Below are 22,442 nucleotides of genomic sequence, written 5' to 3'. Positions count from 1 at the left end.
GCCTTTTGCTGTTTCCTCAAAAAATAAAAGACGAAATAAAAATCTACATGAATGTATGTTAAAACAGATGCTTGCTAATCCGTGTATATAGCTTACACTCCTGTTTAGCAAAGACATACCAAGTCTAACGTGCTGTTCCACTTAGTTGCTAAATCAGGTCTTAATGATGATCTGTAAGGATTAACTTGTCTTTAGACAACAAAAACTGTGATGAAAAAACAGGAAAGCAAGTCTAAAACTCATTATTGAAATTGTTGTTTTGTACTTGAAGATTTAAACCTGATTAAGACCAGTTATTTAAGTTACTTTGATTTCAATCAATAAATTTACAATTCAATTATTTTTTCCTCAGAAATTTCACAGATTCTGGGAGAACAAAACCAAAATTAAATGAATAATACCAGAAACTGCAGCTAGGGCACTAAGGAGCAAGAAACTGGGCCAAAAACGTAGAAGTCCTATTTATCACTTACACTGTGTTTATGCTCCTAAACTGCTTATTTCCATAAAATCTACTTAAAATTGACCTTCTGAGAGAATAATTTCATTGTTGTTGAACTCTCATCAAATTAAAAGCATGTAAGAGTAAAACTTCTTCCCCTTACCCTGCCCTTACCCCCCCCAAAATCCAGTGATATAATATACAGTTACTTTCTGGAATCAGAACCATTTACTGAATACCTGTCTCACCTAGTGTTACACATGCTTTCTTAAAGGCATCAGCACCTCAGCTGGCTGTGTTCTCACGTATCATCAGACCACTATATTAACAGTTAGGACAGAGGCAACCTATATTTGGAATAAAGTAGCTATTGCAACAGCAGGATAAAGTAGGCCTGCTGATTCATTTATTGGAGTAGTCTAGCAAAAAACTGGAGAGAGAGAAGAACCACTTTTACAATGAAGAAAATTCATTCTGTGTACTGAGCAATCCATATGCTCCCGTTGGTGAGACAGTACCCATGGGACAGGAATAGGAAGGGAGACATTTTAAGCAGCAGGCAAATTTAATTCATGGGTTTCTGCAGGGAAGCACTGACAGAGAGGCCTCCTTGGCATTGCTCATTTTTCATGGCACCTTCTTCTGTAACCCTGGCAGCCTGCACCTGGCTCATTGACTTCAAACTGGGCCAAGTGAGAGGGCATGAAGAGTGCCAGAGCGGAGCACTTGCACTGGGTTTGCCTGTGACTTAGTAGAAGAGGTAAGCAAAAGAGGCCTGCCCTGGAAGATAACTTCTGGCCTCACTAGGAAGAAAAAGTCATATGAAACTTAAACTCCAAGCCATCACCATGCAGAAAGGCTTTAGTTTCTAACACGCCACACTTCACCTTTGCAGGGTGCTGCAGAGATCAGCCTTGCTGGCTGTGTTTCTGGGTGCACAGAGCTCTTGGTGGGGCTTGCCTGCAACCCTCTCTGAGGAACAGGTCCCCAGACTCCATGGAAGGCACCAGGGAGATGATGGAGGGAACTCACCTGCTGGATGGCACATCCTGGAGCCAGGCTTGAGGCAGCAGCTAGTCTGCTCCACCAGCTCTGCAGGCAAGCTAAGTTTGCATCGGTGGTGGGCACTCCTCACTGTGCCTATGTGAGCTACCAGCAGCAAGGCTGAGGGCCCAGGGGAGCAATGGGACAGATACACATTTCGGAAGTCTAGGCCCTGCTTTCCATCTCCCTCCTTCTTACATGCTCTTGCTACATGACAAGAGTAGCAGCATGGGCTCGTGCAGGCTACAGAGCTGGGTCATACGCTTTGGTGTTTGAGGAAAACTGGGTCTGGAAATCCCTGCTAGGGAAAGAGGTAGCCAGAAACCTGCTGGCAGTATGAACACATCACAGCATCCCGTGGTATTCAAGGGTCCCACTATAACCTCATGGAAATGGTACTGCCCTCACGGGGCAGTCCACGTACATAATAGCACAGCCTGGGTCTAACATCCAACGCCACCCCATATCGCAAAACTGTGATTAAGAAGCCTCCTACATGTAAAGTCTTGACTGCAGCAATGAAGCCATAAACAAGAATACAGGTACCAGAGCTTTATTAGATGTTTCACTGGATACAAAGAAACTGGATTTTATATTACTCTCTTTTTACATTAAATACACATTCTTGTCATAAAAATTCACATTTGCTATACAGAACTGTAGGCATTTTTTACACAACATTTATTAAAGTACTATTGAATAGATCCTAAAAAGAGAAGGTGCAGCTCTGTGAACCTTTGTGGGCACAACACACAGGGAGCTCCATGTCCTCAGTGTTACACAATCCCACCAAAACAGAAAAGTCATTCAAATGCAGTAATGCTCATTGGGAATAATAAGGCTTCTGTACAGAGACCCTGAACAGTGTCAGGAGGCAGTGTGGCAATAACATCCTAATCATCACCTACATGATCCTAAAGCTACAGATGGCTGAAGCAGTCAAAAACTTAACAACTGCCCTGGCAAGCCCAGATATTCCTTCTTTTTCCTTTTAAAATTATGTTTTTAACACATATTTTTATTTTCAATCATAATTACACATAAACCCAGGATTCTGCTTTAAGGATCCCAACTTCACAGCAAAACTGATTTCAGCGACTCAAGGAATCTCTCACGATCAAAATGACCTTTGTAGTACCCAGAGCTGAGGGAAGAGACTAGTACATGTCATCTTACTGCAGAAAGAAAAGCATAAGTGTACCTCCATCTTAGGAGACACTCATTGGCATATCATCCAGTCTTTTTAATTTGGTGGGAGAAAGTTTGTAACAGAATTCTCATCAGCCAAGGCAAGGACCATCTAAGAGGACACGTGTACGTGACTTGGAGTGTGGAGATAAACCAATTCGGGACATCAGATATGGGACACTGCCTTCTTTCAGCCCTGTACCTAGTTTCTTATAAGAACTGTGGATTGCTATGGTGTACTGAGGATGACAAACTCATTCACTTTGAGCAGTGTTGCTCACAGCTGGCAGTTGAAGGGATGCATATGCAGAAGTTGAGATAAGGGGAACTGAGCAGAGGCAAAAAAGAGTGGTAAGATGCTGCATTTTAACTAGACAAAGATAACAGAAGAGGATCTGAAATCAGACTTCTGCCTTCCCTCAGTCACTGTTCAGGTTGGTCTGACTAAGGCTGACCTCACACCGAATGTACCATAGGGCAGGCATGCTCTGCCTACAAGTGTCCAACTGGCCAGGCACAAGATGGACCCTCTCTGTGCTCAGTATGTCTTTCAGAATTACCCTTGGTGTCAGGCAGAGGGGCATCTCACACAGAAACCATGAAGGAAGAGCTAGACCTGGATGTGGGAATGGTAGAGGGGTCATACCTGTGGGCAATGTAGAGATTCCTAACTAGAGCACTAGGTCCTGCCAGCCGCTGGGAAATTATTGTAGCTTTTTTTATTAAAGCTGCCATGGCTCCTGAAAGCAGAATGCTGTACATGGGCAGGCCAGGCCAGGCCAGGCTGCTCAGCCTCTGACATTTATCATTTTTACATATGGATTTTTACAGTCCAATCTAGATTGGAGTAGAGTACAAAGCTCTTCCTGTGAATTTACAGCTATGTTCCAGCACAGGACATGAGCAGTATTGCATAGCATCCAGGCACTTCCCCAAAGCCAGGGTACCACCACCCTCCCATCATGATTTTATCCCCAAAGATTAATTTTAGGCCATTCAAATACATGATCACAATTCCTGCTGGCATCAGCAGAAGCTGTGTGTGCACAGAAGTGATTTGATCTGTATCACACCAGAAACCATGTCATAGCCACCTTGTACAATCAAGGTAGTCGATCAGGCAAACATCCTACTCTTTATTTACCAACATGTAAGTGAGCTCCAAGTAACTTCAAGTTTAAGTCCTTAGTGCCGAAAAGTGAGGGACTCAGCCCTATGGACAATCCCCATTAACGTTTGAAATCAGAACTGATAATCATGGTATTCAAACAAGATTATGCGAATGCATTAAGGCAGGTTACATAACTGCCCTTTTCCTTTAGGATTAATTATGATTTCCTTGTACATTGTAGACAATCCATACTCCCATACACACACATACCTACAAAACAGCAGCACGGTAAAAACTAAATAGATCACTGAACTCCCACATACTTATAACCAATACATTGCACATACTATAAAGCATATTTTAACCTCATCAATGAGTAAACATACACAATTCAGAACAATGCTGACTGTATGTAACACAGAAGCTACCACTGAGATATGGCAAATACATCATATACACTATTAGCTTTTACTTCACTGAAGAGGAGTTTAGAAGTTTAAAATGGTGTTAACTGAACTGCTGAAATCACCAAATAGCCTACTCAGCTGCTAATACCTAGTGCTCCATATACTATACTCAGGACAAACAGCACTGGAGCTATGTTTTCAGGGCACTCCACTTCTTTCATATTGTAGAATTAACCTCCGCAATTTTAAATTTTGTTTGCAACACAGCATATACTTACTATACACTATCTGCTCCCTCTAATCCCAAGTTAAACTTCAGTAACTGCTTTGAAGTCAGTAGAAGTCATCTAGATTTATATCAGTACGACGGAAAGACTTAGCCCAGTATACAGGGTCATATATCCCCTCTCACACACTTATGCATATACATATATATACACACACACACGCACACACACACGTATGTTTTAAAGAATGACTTGAAATGGCAGGACCTACAAAACCAGTAATGTAACCAACAGGAAGTGAATGCAAATAACCTGCTGATTTTAAAACCAGGCTCCTGTGGTCTGATTCTGATCTTACTCTCTCCACACAAGGCAGGAATCAGACCTGGGACCAGCTGCTATTTGGTCCAAATCACTGAGGTTGGATCAGTACCAAACAAAGACAACTCAGCTGGTGTAAACTGAAAAATGGAGCCAGGCAGGTCTATACCAGCCGAGAGACTGCCTGTGTTGTGCAGTGCAGTCGCAATTTTTCAAGTATGACTGAAAAGAAAGAATCAAGTAATCACGTGAAAACATCAGAAAACAATACTTCTTGATGTGTATACAATGAACATAGCGAGGGGGAAAATGAGCACAGGAAGAAAAAAAAAATTAGTGGAGAATGACATGACAGTTTGAGTAAATACATGCTTATGACGAGCAATAGTGTAGACAGGTATTTTTCTTCTGATGGGCTGATTACAGTAATTTAATTTCCCATGCCAGGTTCCTCATAATACATGTGCAGAAACCTCCATAAGAAATCAGGTCAGACAACTCATCTGACCCAGCCCCACAAGCACATTTCTGGTTGAAATCAAAGAGAGTTTTAGCTCCATATGGGTGGCAAAACTGGGCTCTTGAATGGTCCAGCTCTGCGGCATAATCCCTTCTGGCTTGTTCTTTTCTGGCAAGATCTCTATCCTTATCAGGACAGTCACAGTTACAGTTTTGGGGACTGACAGATGAAATTGCCAGAAAAGTGTGGATAGTATGCCCCCTCCCATATTTTTTTGTGTTTGTAAGTAAGGCAAGTTTGTTTACCTGTCCTGAACATAAAAGGTTGTCTTTCTCCAACAGAAAGGAGTTCTACAGCTAAGTAAAAACATAATTTCTGACCAAATGTAACATTTTTCTAAGATTCCCCCCCCCATATTAATGGAGACACTGTATGATTTGCCTATTATCTTACTTGTCAGAAGTTGGGCTTTTTTTTGCTTTACTTTTATTTTCCAGCACCCAAATGACAATTAGAGTAAAACTGATGCTAAGCAAACATTTCATAACAATGATAACAAGCTCAGGATAGCTCTATATTTATTCATATATACAGGTGTGCACGCACACACACACACTTTTCTCAAATACAGCAGAACATTTGCTTTGAGTGTAACTCTGTATAAGTGAAAAGCTTGATGTTTGAGTTGGTATGTGTTTGAGTTGGGGTCCCCACGAGGAACGCGGTGTTGGTGCTCTCAGATACAACAGAATTTCAATCAGACCCACCTGCCCCCGCCCCTCTCCCCCCCAGAAAAAAAAAAAAAAGAAACTTATTTTTTGCTCCACCCAAGGATTCGTATTAACTCACTGTATTAAAAGAATAGGTTAACTCATTTGGCTACAGTGAAGTAGCTGAAGGATGGCGGGTAGAATCTGAAAGCAAATAAATCCAGTTAAACGGAAAAATGAAAAGAGCATTTCACACCACATCACCAATAAATAAGCAAACATTTTCATGTTTCTATGTGGGACACCCACATCAGTGGGTTCAAAAAAACCATATGTTCATGTTTAATTTTATGCGTCTGTTACGTGGATTTTTCTTGGAGAGCCTGTGAAAACTAGAAACAAAGTGCATCAACCCACCCCATATCTGGCTTAGCTGTGGGTGAAAGCACTAGAGTCCTGGCCTTTGTTCAATGTGAATATGGGCTGTGGCTCTTGGTAAATTTTGGGGGAAGTTCAGGTAAAGTTTTAACACTGTAAAAAACCTAACTGGCTTAGATCACAGATTTCACTGGGGATGAACCTTACAGTCCTAACCTATACAGAAAAAACTGCTACTGAAGGAGGCATCACAACTTCAAAACACCTCCACAGTTTTTTTCAACCAAATTATAATACTCCTGTCCAGACAGCAGAATATCATTATGCAAGTGTGCATGGATGTCTTTGTATCATATACATACAAATGTACACATATAAATGGGGTTTTATAGTACACATACACTTAAATGTTTCTTTCTAGTGTACACACACACTTTTCCAAGGCACCCTCTCAGTATAAATTGGCAGCAAGTGTTAATTTTATTCCACTTCTTCCTAAACTAAAAACAACATCCAAACCTCTCTAACCCACTGTAACCCACCTGTTTGATAAGACCATTTTTGTTTTTCTAAACTCTGATGGTAAATCAGAGTAGATCAGATCTATCATCTGATAGAAAATAGCAAAGAACCATATGATGCCATTCTCTTTCCTCATTCAACCAAAAGTTCTAGTAACATCAGTGGAAACTTGACCATAGTCTTATCCCATAAAGCCCTGAAATATTTCAAAGAGCGTTTTCCTGTTAAGACTTATAGCATCTACTGTTTTGCACAAATGAAATGTTTTGCTTTCATAAGTTGTTTGCCTGTGCATTGATGTGTCCAGGAGACATGACTGATTGCATTGTATCCAGTTAGGTGTCATACAGTGGCAATGCTCTCATTTTATAACTCACTGAGTTTTCCATATATTTGAGTTTTATATATGTTTCCTTAAACTTAGGATGACCAGCAGTTCTGCTGCTGGAACAGTGTCATTCAGTAGACTTCCAACCTTGTGATATGCAGTATTATACCCCACAATTTAAGGACTACAGAGTATTGTTATTAGCTAGAAATTGAACTACTACGCTCTTTAGTACAGCAATTTTTCACTGATGAAACTGGCACTGATTTTTTTGTAACCAGCAGAGAATTGTTGTGTTCTTAGCTGCCTTAAAGAGAATCTTAGACTGTACCAATTTTTTAAGTGCAGTTTTAGTCCTGCAGAAAGCAGGTTTCCACTATGGGACAAAATCATGCCTACTTTATAATACACACAATTTCCTGATCCTATGCCCAATCCATGCCAAACACAGGAAATTTTCCTATTAAATTTAGTGGGCATTGGATCAGGCTTAACCCCGGGAGGAAGTGGTGCTCCAAGCTGGCCTAACTTTGTTCATGTTAGAACCAGGGAAAATATGCACTAGCAAGTCCTAGTACAGAGTTCGGCCAGCACCACATATCTGACCTGGGGCAGAGACATTGGAAAACCCCATTTTGAGAATGAAAAGCAGGCAGGATTTAGTCTGTGCTCTCTGCAGGCTACATAACACACCATATTTACTGTCCACTGATTATGTGTGTATCAGAGGCATGACTTTGGATTTACTTCGCAAAGGCATTTGAACCTGTAACTCACTGATAAATATGATCAGTTAAACCACCTAGAGATGAAGTGGAGCAGCTTAAAATTTTCAGGCCAGATATACTGTCCTTAGACTCCTGGTGTAATGCTCACACCGTCAGGAGTCCTGCTGTGAGCAGACAGACAACAATATACACCCCATTGCTCCAAAAGCAGCAAATTTCTTGGCACTGTTCATAGCCATAGAAGACACATGAGTCGTATTTGGTACCTCACACAAAACATGGAAATGGCCTTCTTTTATCAAATACTGTAAACATGTTCAGTTTTGCTCTTGACATGAAACACAAATGTAAAAAATGATCATAATAGATTAAAACTTTTCCCCTACACCCACCCACTAAAGCCCTAAACACCTCAGGAAGATCAGTGTTTTACAATAAAATTCTTTTAAAATGCAATCTTTTTTTTTTTTAATTCTAAATAATGGAACAACACACATATTATAGTACTATCAAGTAGTGTCATCTTCACCTTCATCCAGGGCATAGTTGAGCTTTATGACTGTGCTGATAAAATCACCAAGTTCTACAAAATCTGCAGTGATAATATTCACACCACTTTCTCCTGGTTTCTGAGTTCGGACCCACTGCATCATTGCAGGAAGAGCCCTAAGGAGAAAACAGGAACAATAATTACTCATAAAGCAGCAGGACAAATGCATTGAGGCAGGTTTTAACAACAGTGACTCCCATTGATCTTACTTGATTTCTAAGGGAATGGTATGAGAAAGGTTACTGCTCAGGGTTTTTGAAAACCCTTCTTTTTATAATTTTTGTTCTCTGTGGAAATAATATCTTGATTGTATTTCAACTTCTCAGTAAAAACAAATGAAAGGAAGGTCATACAGGCTCACAGTAACTATTGGTCTTGCCTAGGGGCATGGGCATAGACCAGATACCTTTTCAATATCATCTGGCCATATAACAACATGAGAATTGTTTATGGAAAAAGGAGTAACAGAGAACTCAAGCAATTTGCAAAGCATATTTGACACATTCAAGGAAATACTGAAAATAGTATTTTGGGGGATGCTGGAGCAACCATGATTTCTACAGTATAAGCACAGCACATACAGAATACTCTTGCCTTCCCAGCATTAGTATCTCAGCCAGGAATTATATTTTATCACAAACCAGTGGTTAGTAACTGAAATAAAAAGCATCACAGTCATATAAACTCTTTTCTATGATGGCACATTTTCATTATGTCAGAACTTTAGCACGGGAATACTGGGGTGTGAAAGATGCCTGCCTAACTGGGTTTGCGAGTATAAAGAAATTTTTCTGACACCATGAAAATGTAAGCTAACGATCACAATAAATATCTATGGAAAAATAAAGGGCTCCCCAGTCCTGCTGAGAAAGTCATGCAGCTTTCAGAAGACAGAAGTTAACGAGTTCAAAAAAAAGAAAAAAAAAGGTACAGATTGTTCAGAGAAAGGGTAATTGGCCGTTGGAACAAAGTCCCAACGACTGTGAAAAACTCTGCAGCACTTGGCATCTTTAAATCAAGCCTGGATGTCATTCTAAAAATACACTCTCGGTCAACCTCAAGCTGTTGAGTTAAATAAAAGAACCTATGGACTGGGCAGGGCTGCAGTCAGTTTAGATGAACATTGAGTTCTCCCTTTGGCTCTAAAATCTATAAATCTGTGATTCCCCCTCAGCTAGCATGTTGTACAGCCTCTTTCACAGAGGAAAGGTACATGTAAAATGTGGGTCTGACAGCAATTTAAATCAAGCTGAACATGCTGAACCTAAATCTGCTCCCAAAAGCTTTAGGAAAACAGATCTAAAGAAAACAGAACTATTGGCAGACACAGATTATACTTGTCAGTGGCCAGCAGAACCAGTAATTTTTTAAAGCAATTTAGGAAAAACCCAAGCAGTTATAATTAGCACCCTCTTTGATTTTACAGGAGAATGCAAAACACTAAGGCTCTCCTTTAGCAAAGAGTGCTTAAATCCACCATAAACCCATGTTTAAGCCCAGCAACATATTTTATGTCACCCATTGATTCAGTATGACTGAAGCATATTGCCACGGTTTAAACCCAGCTGGCAATGAAGCCCCACGCAGCCGCTCGCTCACTCCCGTCAGTGGGATGGGGGAGAGAATCAGAAGAGTAAAAGTGAGGGAACTCATGGGTTGAGATAAAGACAGTTTAACAGGTAAAGCAAAAGCTGTGTGCAGAAGCGAAGCAAAACAAGGAATTCATTCACTACTTTCCATGGGCAGGCAGGTGCTCAGCCATCTCCAGGAGAGCACGGCTCCATCACGTGTAATGGTTACATGGGAAGACAAACACCATCACTCCAAACGGCCCCCCCCTTCCTTCTTCTTCCCCCAGCTTTATATACTGAGCATGATGTGATATGGTAGGGAATGTCTCTTTGGTCAGTTGGGGTCAGCTGTCCCAGCTGTGTCCCCTCCCAGCTCCTTGTGCACCCTCAGCTGCTCACTGGTGGGGTGAGGGGCAGAAAAGGCCTTGACTCTGTGTAAGCCCTGCTCAGCAGTAACTAAAACATCCCTGAATCATCAACATTTCCATCACAAATCCAAAACAGAAGGAAATTAACTCTATCCTAGCTAAAACCAGCACACATATCTATGCGCTCAAGTTCACAAAACTGAGCTTACACACTTTCCTATGTAAAAGCACCTTTAGATTTAAGTTTATGTAATCCTGAAAAGCTGCACTCTGTGGAACTGTAGCAGGCACATGTCAGGTGTTAAATATCCACCAATGCCTGGACTGTTTGACAAGCTCTGTTAGCAATGAGAACCACAACAGATCTCAGCAGAACAGCACGGACCACCAAGGTGATAAAAGGCAGCTCAGAAAAACTGAAAACTCCACTGCATGTTCACATGCAAGAGATCCTGCTGGACCCTGGACAAAGACACAAGACCGAGTGTCTAGGATGGCAGTACGTTGCCTTTGTCTTTAATATAATTCCATTTAAGCTCAAAGAGTTTCAGGTTTAAAGGTGAACTGATTGATTGTAGGCAGGCACAGATTCTCTTCTTCATTCCTTCTGTATAAGTTGATACCCTTGATATTCTACTCCCCCTTGAGGCATAAGTAACTTCTTTTGGTGTCCTTTATTTGTTCTGAAGCTGGTTCTGATGCAATTCTGTCTTCAGACCATAGATTTTGCTGTCTATACACTTAGCCATATAGACTGAAATACTATTTTCTTTTTCCTACTGTGTTCTTATTAAGCCAGTCTTTAACAGATGGTCATGCCTCTTTTTGATTAGTGTTCTATCTTAAACTCAGTTTGCCCTGCCATTTCATCTCCAGTTAGGCTTGGTAGTTAAATGCGTTACTTACATTTTACTGATACTTCACACAGGGGACAGTTGCATGACCCTTTACTGATACACACATTGTTAGATGAAGTCACAGAAATCTTTTGTTCAAGAGACTAGAGAGCATTCAAAGATAAGTGAAGAATTGAATCAGAATATCCAACAAGAAGCTTATTTGCATAGCAAAGTCAATGAATACAATCCTGTAAGAAAGAATACCTGAACAAAAGATTCCGCTGACCTTTAAGAATTGATCTAGGCTATGCAACTCTGCTTATGATAGAAGTTCATAGAAAAAACCCACACAAATAATTTTATTCCCATACGGCCATCTTGAAAGTGGATTACATCAATGACTGCAAGAAACCACACATCGCTCAGTTTCGGTACAAATATCTTACATGCTCTCAATAATTATTAGAATAAACCTGCTTTAACATTTCTCACGGTGCCTTTGTGATAGCAGCACAAACCTCATTCACCCGTCCTTGTAATTTTCAGTCTCTGCATGCCTCAAACTAGTAATTGTTCTCATTAAGGGTTTTAGTCAGAGGAACACAAACCATGCTGCGTGGCAGCCACCTACATGACTGTGCACACAGAACCCCAGTAGGTGCTATAGTCTTAGGGAATATTCTTGCAATGTTGATAAGAAATGATTTTGCACATGAGCATATGCAAGCCTCTCAGCTTGCAAACCCTGACAGCATCACTGCCTCTGTGTTAGGCAGGTCCTGGCTCTCCTATGGAAGATGTTAATGTCTGTGCTTAAGGGTCTCAGTGAAGCTCTGGCACCAATGGTTCAGATCCCAACCCTGCAAGGGTCAAGGGCAGCCCAGCCATGTGAGTATGTGCCACACTTAAAAGACACTCAAGGTTAGTAAACTCTGCTGTTACACCACTCAATGTAGTCATACTGTAACTACATCCACAGCTCCATTGTGCTAGTATAACAAATTTTCCTAATAAAACAGTATCAAGCTGGTAATAATGACAGCAATGCCACTATTGAAAATGCATGCAGGACAGACCCTAGCTCTCCTGAAGGTAACCTCAAGTCTTTCACCCCTCCTGTGCCTCAGCTGCCTCTGCTGTAAATGATGCAGCGAAAGCTGTATGAGTTGATCAGGAGTCCTACTGGCCTTGGAGATATGTCGTGAGGTTTCAGCACCACAATTAAATGTACGCATACAAGAGGTATGCATACTTCAACATGCTACAAACGAAGAGCCAGGTAGATGGAAAAGCTGCCAGATGCAGAATACTGTCAGCCCTTAAACTTACTGAAATCAGCCGTGTCCTGCAGCTGTGCAGTCCAGCCCTTGCGGCCACAGTCTCAGTTCTTGGAAGGAATCACTTCTAACCTCTAAGGGTTGCAAAGGCCACTGTGTAAGGTTGAGCCACACACACGCGCACACACACACAGAGAACAGTGCTGCCTGCCTTAGCCTAGAGCAAGGGAGAAGGTGTACTCTTCAGCAAAACCTGCATGGGGAGAAAGAGAGGAATCTCCTCCTCTCGCTCCGCTACCTGGGGCACTTTTCATCCTGCTGCAGTTCCACTGCCTGGGTCAAGGCTGTCGCACCAGGGGCCAGATCCAGCCCCCATTCACGCTGCCCAGCAGCCTCCTGTAGGGGCTCTTGGACTCGCCAAAAAGTCTGCATGAGAAGGGGGAGAGTGGAGGAGATGTGGACAGTAGGGACCTCCCTACCCTGGACAACATAGTGTCATGCAGATGTTTAATGTGGATACACTACTTCTGACACCAACGCTTTTATCTCTAGGTGGTACCTCACCAGGTCAGTCAGAGGTACCAAAAATTTGGCAATGGCTTGGGTATCAGGATGGCTTGCATCATGCACGCAGACATGCCCTGCATCACTGTTTCCAGCCCTTTTTTTGTTGAGGAGCCATGTACCTTCTCATATAGCACTGCTACAGTGATTTTCATTTACAATCCAGTAAAATCTAGGCTCAGCTTTGACAGTTATTTTATTACCTCTATTTCCCTGTTCTGTTTGCTTGCTCATATAAACAGAAATGCGCACAGATTTCATTTTAATTTTTTCAGTTCTTTCAGGAACCATCTTCTGATGCATTAAAGAACTCAGCTGAGGAACACTGCCCTAAACTACAAAACACACATAGCCCTTTTCAAAGCTATTGAATATTCAAGATGTCTCTTTTTTTTTAATCTATCAAAGATCTCAATTGCACTTCAGTGGTATTGAATTCTGTTTCAAAAATAATAATTAAACATTTAAATAGCTTCAGTGCAAGCAGCAAAACTGTGAGTCCCATTATGAGCTTTCAGAAAGAAAATATGACCTAACTAATTACATTAAAATTTGCTTTAAAAATTTGTTCTTGGGCTATTTTAGTTCAGAAAGAGGGGTGGTGGTTTTTTTTTTTAATGCCTGAGTCATCAAAGCCTGACAACATGACAGAAGACTAACAACAGCAGCACTCTAAGACAGGACCTCCCATGGTGAAAGAGCCATTCCTCCCTGCAGAGCTTGGAAAGGAGGAGGAAAACCAACTTCAAAAACATAAAACAAAAGGGCTGTTCACTGTTTAATGAGAGTTTGATCACTAAACGCAGAGAAGGAGTTTTCTTCTGGAGTGCAGGGAGCCAGTACAACCCAATCCAGAGTGAGAAAGTGGTCTTATTTACAGAGTGCCATGCTGCCTAGTATTAACTGCCCATTACCACTAACACCAGCAAGAACTGAAGCAGGTCCACTTGCTCAGAGCAAAGTGACATGTGGCATTTCTTCCCTCTCCAGTGAAGCATACACCCTGCCTCCTTGCAGACTTTCGCAAACAGGCATTACCGTTCAAGAAAAAGAGCAGTCCTCTGCAGAAGGATGTACTCACACGAGCCTGAATCTGAATCCCTATACTCTCTAACTTTTCCCCCCTCTATCCAATTTTACCCACGTTTGCAAGAACACTGATTAATTGCAGAGCTGTAATTCAGCACATGCTGACTTTGGCCTTTCAGGGATGCCGAGAATTCGTCGCTCTAGAGGGAACAGTGGATGTCTCGTGTGTTACTGAATCATAAAAATCATGGCTGGAAAGAACCTTGAAAAGTCATTCCAAGTTCATCCAGCCCATTCTGGGCAGGATCAACTACACAAAGATCAAACACTCCCGGTAAATGTTCAATTTAATCAGCACTTACAAGCCCCACTGATGGAGATGCCACAACCTTCTTCGGTATTCAGAGCATCCCTATGTAAATATCCTTATACATCCACATTAGCTTCAACTGGAGAACCCACAAATAGATGCCACCAAAAATAATGGCATTAAGGTGTGCTGCTCAAGCAGTGTTCATCATGTCCTCACTCTGCTTCCTCTAAAGATTTATTGCTCATCAGTAAATAAGCTTCCCTGTAGAACATGAACCTTAGGTACCATTCCACAGTACATCATTCTACCATAATTTTCTCTGTGGCAAAACTAGTTTAAAAGGTCCTCTTCTTTTATGTGCCAGCTGTTTGCTACAGCTCCCTGATCAAAATTTACCATTCTCTCAGTTGTACTAATAGGACTGTAGGGACAATAAAAAACAGCACATGGAAATGGTCTGGATTAACAGAAACAAATCAACCATATTTGCTCTCCCTCTGTCCCAAATGGGCCAGTTCATTGATGAGATTTGATTTATAACAGGACCTCCCAAATTATTGAATGGACCAACTGAGGTACAAATGAACTGAAGCACATGGATTTATATGAGCTTAGCATGAACAGGCTGGGAAGGAACTCCTTAGATTCCTTACCACTCAGATCCTCTCTAGGAACAGGGCAAGAGTAGTGTGGCCATAAAATTGGCAGTACCAAGGCCAGACTGACTAGAGTCAGAAAATTTGGGGAACACTGGGGGAAAGTTTATTATTAATAGTCTTGAAGGCACACAAGTGGAACTCCTTTCCCCAGACCCTGAACGGACATTACACTGCCCACAAGCTGTCTTGTTGCAAGAACTACCTACATGAATGTCCAACAGTCCTGAATTTATTCTTCTGAAATGCTTCTCTATAATTCCATCATCTCCAATTGCTTTATACACTTTGGAAACTGTATATACGGACTACTGTGCTGGGGTCAGATGAATAGCCGTCTGATGTGACAAAACACAGACTACAGTGCTGGGGTCAGATGAATATTTTAACGTAATTGATGACAGTATTATACTCTGTAGAGTCACCAGAGGCCAGAAGTCTTTGCTCTCCTATTGAACAGTTGTTGGCTTTCCGGGTCTCATTTTTAAAGGGAGGCAGAAACAAGCTCAAAAGGGCCTTTTCTGCCCTGCCTTCAAAGAACATTTCAGCTGACTTTATTGAACCTACCCCTCTATGCTTGCACAAAAATGCAATGGGATATTTAATAGCAGCAGAAGGTGGTTCTGGATGTGATTAATGTTCAACATCCTATTCTTCCCTGATTCTGTGTTTTTAGCCATTGCACCTAGGGCATTAACTAATAGCATTAGGAATGCAGACAGCTGCGAGAGGACTCAGTGGACTCTGTAGTACAAAAGATCTCATTAATGAGGCAACTCCAGTATTTTGGCTACTCTCCTGGTCAATGTAGTGGGGAACTGAAGTGGGCAATGCCAGAGCTAAAAGCTTGAACTGCTACCACACAAAGTGAGGCATTTAGCTTTTACGTCATGACTGAAGAAGATCTTGTTACACATGTAGTTACGCTAGTATGGACAAATACATGATAGTCCATAGATTAACAGAAAAACTACTGCCTGCCATGAGGATGCCTGCTCAAAGGCTGGCTTTTATCAGTGATCCAGCAGATGAAGTTAGATGAGCTTATCAGCCACTCTTCTAACCAGTTATCTCTTTGGAGATCACATAGGGGAGAAACATCTCCCATTTTCCTAATGGTGGTGCAACTCTTAAGCTATGAAAATGGAGGGGAACAGAGAGATCCAAGTGCTGTTCAAACATCATTCCTTTCAACCTTTTGCGGCCCAGAGATAAGCCTGAAACTCATTTACACAGGTGCCTGCACATGGCATAGTTTACCTCCTTGAGACAGTCAGTGATGGCCCCAGTTCCACTGAAATCTGACTGTTCAAAAAAGGCTAAGAAATTCAAGAAATTATAGTAAACGTGGACTATGGAAATGGGTACTGGAACTTATTCCACTGCCTGTGAAACAGAGAAAACCTCTCTTTTACATAAGAAAATATCTGTCACCAGTCAAGGGAATAGATACAGGTTTGGGGCTTTTCCCCTTGTACCTTCTAGTTCTTTTATTAAAGAGTTATCATTAATTCAGACACTCATTACACTTGGATCACTGTATTAAACCATTCAAATCAGGTGTTAAGAGTTGACTACAGAGCAGGAACTGCTTTGTCATAGATGTATGTTGTAGCCTGTACTAGACTATTCACAGCCAAGGTTTCCTCCACCAGACTCAGTCAAGGGCTTCATTTTCTCCAAGATTTGCTACCATGTGTCACCTGGGACCTTTCAAAGAGCAATCCTGCTGGGGCACTTGGTAGGGGACTCCAAGTACAGAGCTGCCTGGCTATTCACCAGTTCACAGCTTCACTTGCTGATGGCTCAGCATCTTGTTACAAAACTCCCATTCTTGAGCATGCAAAATCTGAATAATGTAAGAAAGAAGAGACATTAAAAGGCAATGAATAATAATAAAAAAGATTGTGCATGGACAAAATACTCTGAAATTTTATGCTGAGAACAATGAAATAGGGTCTATCACAGTGAACAAGAAGAGGTGATTTTTGACCAGTGTTTCGCCCTTCTCAGAACCTTGGGACACAGATGAATTATCAGACTGATTGAAAAAACCCTCACTTTTAAGTAGCAGGAAAAGTTACTAAAAAGGTATGTATCACTATCAGGGAAAGCACAGCAGCTAGGTGGAATGCAGGTTTTATTTAAGAAACCTCTGGATGCCAGAACCATTACTCCACTGCATGACCTGTAACAGAATTTCACACATCATTGCAGTTTCCACTGAAATAGATACTACAATAAATATAAATTACTTAATTAAATAGGTAAAATGGTTTGGTTTTTTCTTTAGTCTAATAGTGTAGCCTGCAAAATTAATGTTTTCCTCCTGCAGGTGCTTCGAAATTAAACTAAATCTCACCTGTATTTGAATCCTTTGCTATTGAATACAGAGCCAAGCAATTTCCATTTTCTTTCAGATAAACAGCTCTCAGTGGTTCTAATTTTTTGTTCCATCAAGTGGAGATATAGTGTCAGTCTTGCAGTGGCAGAGAACTCACAACCAAAGTAAGTGAAACTGCATACAGCTGTTTGCCATAGTACCTTGCTCAGTATGTTCCACAATACATTATTCAGACAATCATACTATAGAAAAATCCATATTGAATGTAATGTTCAAAAATGCAAGGAAAATAACCATACTCAAATCAAAGAAAACTGCAGTAAAGAGATAGGTCTTGCAGCATTCCCAGGAATTTAACAATTTCTGATTCTTCAGAGAAGGTGGAAATCTGCTTAATTTTTAAAACATCAGCAAGTAGATTACAATAAAGCAGTCCACCCAAAGTTTAAATGGAAAATTAAGACAAAAATAATTGCCTTCAAAAAAAGGTATAGGGAAATAGTCAATTTTCATCACTGCTGCTATCTGGACAGCAAGAAGAAGCAGAGAATATAGTAAGAGCTTCAGGCTTCACATGCAGGTAACAGAAATTGGGCATAATTACAGCTCTGATTTGAACGATGTGATTAAAACAAGTCAGGAAATGAGACGATGGGGGACAAAATTATATAGGAACATATAGTTTTTTAGTTAATTAAAAAATTAAATGTCTAGTTAATGTTCAATATAACCAATTAAACATTCTTTTCTTACTTTTTGGTCTTTTAAACTTTAAATAATTTTAAATTAGGTGTCATTTTAAAATAATGAAGTTGTTTTGAAACTGTCAAAACACTTCAGTATTTCTGAAACATTAAGTTAGAAAATATCATGATGAAATGTTTTCCTACACATTTTTCTCAGATACAATTAGGCATCAAGTTTAACTCAATTTCACAAGTAGTATAAATGGTGGCCACAAATCTGTTTTTTCAGCAAATTTCTGTTTAGCATCAAACTTCCTCCCTGCTGTACCTCTATCTGAAGCACCACCTCTTCTGCTTCCTGTTGTCATTTACTTTGATTATGTTAGCAACTGCCTTTTTGAGTGGACTGAACCTCCTCTACCTCCTTCTCTACCAAACCTTCATGTGCAAAGTTAGTTTTATAATTTCCCTTGCAAGGTGTGTATCAAATAAATACACAGCACCAAGGATCCTTATTATGCTGTTGTCACTGCCACCTAGGGTTTTGCCACCTAGCACCCCAGCCCGGCACCCAGACCACAGGCAGTGGGGGCCTAGGGTCATGACACACCCACTGGTTCCTCCACAACAACTTCTTCATCTCACCAGACAGGGAGACTAAGCAGCTGCTTATTACCCATTATACATTTTCTGGCTTCTAGCTCTGGCCTCACACAGCTAAACCAGCTTTGTTAACCAGCTGGATCCCAGAGGCAATCTCCTCCTAAATAGCATCCTGGGCATTGCTGTGAATCATTTACCAGAAGCAGCCTTCCTTGAGCTACTCCTCATTCCTTCTACTTGCTTTCCTCACAACCCAGTGTTAACAAGCCCAAAGCATTCATATGATAAATCCTGTATTATATCAATTATAATTATGCCAAATACAGTACCCAGGAGATGTTACAGTATATCCACTGCTCTTTCACAGTGAGAAATGTTTGCCTGGCTACAACTTGGGGAGACATGCTCACTGGGCTATTTTCTTGCCAAGGCGGTCCCATGTCAGGAAGATTTGTCCACCTAACAAAGACTTCTCTGATTCCTCAACAACCTGTAGAGCTATCAATAAATACTGCAAGAACACCTGCTTCCCCATCACCAGGCAGTGGCTTCTCACATGCCTCAAGACCAGACTGCTCCCGGGGCTTCTGCAAGCAAGCTAGCAGAAGAGGAATGCTGTGCTGTGCAGTCCTGTCCTTCCATCTCCAGTGACAAAGTAAGTGGTATGGACAAGACCATGCGCAGCTGCCTTTGAAAAGGTGGGTTAGCAGCTGTGATGTTCTGCCTTAGAAGGGGACCTGGGAGGAATCTGCTAATGATCTCTGTCCCTCTTTCAAAAGCTCATAGAGCTCATCTTAAAAGAGTCAGCTTTCTCACTCCCACTTTTCCAGCTGTAAGACTGATGAAAACTTCACTGCTGTGATGGCAGGGAGCTCTTCTCTCACTTCCAGCCTAAATTTATTTAGTCAGTGCATAACTGTTGCTCTTGTGAGAACACTGGCCTTTAGCCTAAACTGTTCTTTTCCCTCGCCGGTATTTATTCCCCTGTGATATTTATAGACAGTAATCACACAGCCTCTCAGGCTTCATTGTGCTAGGGTAAACAAGACAAGCGCTCTCAATGTCTTCAGCAATTTATTCCCTGATTATCCTAGTTAGTAGTCCCTCTCTGCATCTGTGCCAATTTTAATCTACTCCCCAGAACATGGATGATCAGAATTGCACAGGATATTCAAAAAGATACCCTACACACACCTTGGGCAGTAATATCACCACCTTTCTGCACATGCTGGAAGTGCCTCGATGCATATCAAGAGGATACCGCTCTCTATCCCAGATGCTTTTCACTGAGGGCTCAGCTTTAGCCAGCCATGGGTGATACTCCAGAATCTGCCTTGCCTGGCTTCCCCACCTGTTGAGATCCCACCTTACCAGAGCATGCTCCCATTGTTGTGACCTTGCATTTTATACCACTGAATTCCAGCTCATTTCTAAATACTGCAGGTGTCCAGTTCCTGTTGTGTGTTACCCCTCAGCTTTCCTCTGTTATGATGATAGCCTCTTACTTTGTGTTATCAGCAAACTCCATTAGCAGTCTCCCTCAGCTGAATCCAAGGTCCTTCATGGAAATATTAAAGACAACCAGGCTCTTTAAGGGGTGCTACCATTATGTCCTCTTCAGTCTGGTATTTCCAACCGTTCCCAACTCCATTTCTTATTCCTAAATTCCATTTCGGTTGATAATATTTTACTAGCTGCGTTACTGAAATCCCAAAATTTTCCTGTAAAATTTCCACAGATTTAGTTACAAAAACAAATTAAGATAATTTGACACCATCCACCTCTGGCAAAACATCATCAACATTTATCCTATTTTCCATTAACCTTTGTAACTTTAATTATCACTTCTTTCCCAGTTAAGCTCTTCAGTCTCACCTTCTCCTGAAAGTTTGTGAGGGCTCAGACCATTCCCCTGCCATTTTTAGATAAGGGTATTATGTTTGCTGCTCTCCACTCTAAACCACTGTTTTCATAGGTCTGCTTTAATGTGTGCAATGTTTATGCTAGTCCTTCAGCAATTCTGCTATGGAGGTTACACAGATTGCTCTCGTCTCTCCTTGAGTGTATCCACTTCTTACAGCTTTTATAAATCGTCTTCCCCAGTGATATCGGGAGTCACAAAGAAGGCTCCAAGAGGAATCCTGACAATACAAACACTGGACAAAAAACTAACTTCCAAGCTCCACACTGAGCATAGCAGAACTTAACATGAAGATAAGCAGGATAAATAGTTATTTTAACCAACTCAAAAGGGCCTCACATCGTTAAGGTAACAGCAGTACCATTTATTTACTATACTGTGCAAGGGAATCCACTAGAAGGAATAAAATCTGCTTGTTTCACTCCGGTAGATATTTCTGCTGACCTTTGAGCCACCCTTTTTAACATTCCTTACTGGCAGATTTTGTAAACAAATGCTAATAGTCGTCTTCTCTTTTAACTCAACCTTGTAGCCAAGAGTCTTGAAATGTCTAGATGATGCAATCAATGGCAACAAAACATGACTGACAGCAAAATTCAGATCAGTCATAAAGCTGAGTCAGACTCTTCCACATTGCGCAGTCCTGAATCACTAACTCTAGACTACATATACCATCATGCTGTCTGCCTTGACTTATTTAATTTTAAATTTTAAAAAAGGCAGTCAGGCCATTTCACTTTTGGCCGAAATAATGAGGTTGAACTTTCTCAGAGAAAAATTAAGAACAGATTCTGACTTATTTTTCCTGGAAAAAAGTAAAAGTCCTGGAGATGTGCCACAGTATACCCTAGATGATAGTGTCTCCCTGAAGAACTGTGCCCTTCTACAGTGTATACTACGATGCACACCAAGTGAATTATTATTGTTAATAATACTGCTATTTTGCTTGGCCAGTTGTATTCACCCTATAGTGAATGAATAAGACTGTAATTTCCAATAGTCATATGCAAAATTAAAATGGACATCAGGAATGAGAGAAAAAGTATGATATTGTCTGCAGACTGTCACTTGATCAACAGTGATATCGAGGGGCAAGTAAATGCTGGGTACTTCAGTGCTATGCACCCACTGTCGTATTAAACAGATCTGGCCTGAAACCAAGAACTGCTGTTCTGTGAGAAACTCCAGCATTTCAAAATGTGACTTTGTTTCAAATTAGAAAGCAAATACAAATGTTGGCCTTTCCCTTCAAATAAAGTTCAAGACCTATTTCTGAATACAGAAATGAAAAGTTGTGAATATAGAAACAGCATTAAATATTGCAATTAACACTGTAACATAAATCTGAAGACAAGACAGAATTAATAGAAGTACAAAGTTGAAATGTTTTGACATGAACTATTTTGCTAAAATAGACTTCTCCCTGGAGAAAAACACTGAAAGATGCATTTCTGGAAAAAAAATAGTAGACTGCAGTCTTCAATAAAAAGCTGCTGCAGTGGGAAGAAGAACAAATGGTTTTGTAATCATTGGGTTGAAACAATTTACATAAACATGTACTTGCTGCCATGTCTAAAAGAACTAACAACGGTAGACCAAACTCCTAAAAAAGGAAATAAAATATTAACCAATATACCAGTGATGTGATCTCGAACTAGCTTTAAAAAAAAAATGTTTTGATGATTTGGAGAGGTCTTACTGGTTCTGATCAGCACCAAAAATAGGCAGATGTTATGAGAAGTCTCATGTTTCCAGTAATACTGGTAACTTCTGAATTGATCTCATATTTTATTTAATGAGAACTCCACATTGATGAACTGGGGTTGCTGTATCATAAATGAAACAAACTGCATCG

The 22,442-nt window shown here is 40.8% G+C and overlaps 1 protein-coding gene across 1 annotated transcript in view; it reads right to left on the bottom strand.

Moving 5' to 3' along the window:
* Window positions 1–8,286: 8,286 nt before the first annotated feature.
* The window catches only part of PLCXD3 (phosphatidylinositol specific phospholipase C X domain containing 3), an 85,978-nt gene continuing 71,822 nt past the window's right edge, over window positions 8,287–22,442 (bottom strand). Inside the window, exon 3 of the mRNA XM_075079055.1 lies at window positions 8,287–8,532. Coding sequence (XP_074935156.1) covers window positions 8,376–8,532 — 157 coding nt within the window. The 3' untranslated portion in view covers window positions 8,287–8,375. The remainder of the gene's footprint in view (window positions 8,533–22,442) is intronic.

The sequence above is a fragment of the Phalacrocorax aristotelis genome, chromosome Z, assembly GCF_949628215.1.
Source record: "Phalacrocorax aristotelis chromosome Z, bGulAri2.1, whole genome shotgun sequence".
Taxonomy (NCBI): Eukaryota; Metazoa; Chordata; class Aves; order Suliformes; family Phalacrocoracidae; genus Phalacrocorax; species Phalacrocorax aristotelis.
The sequence above is the reverse complement of the archived record's forward strand: the minus strand, read 5'-3'. Positions and strand labels throughout refer to the sequence as shown.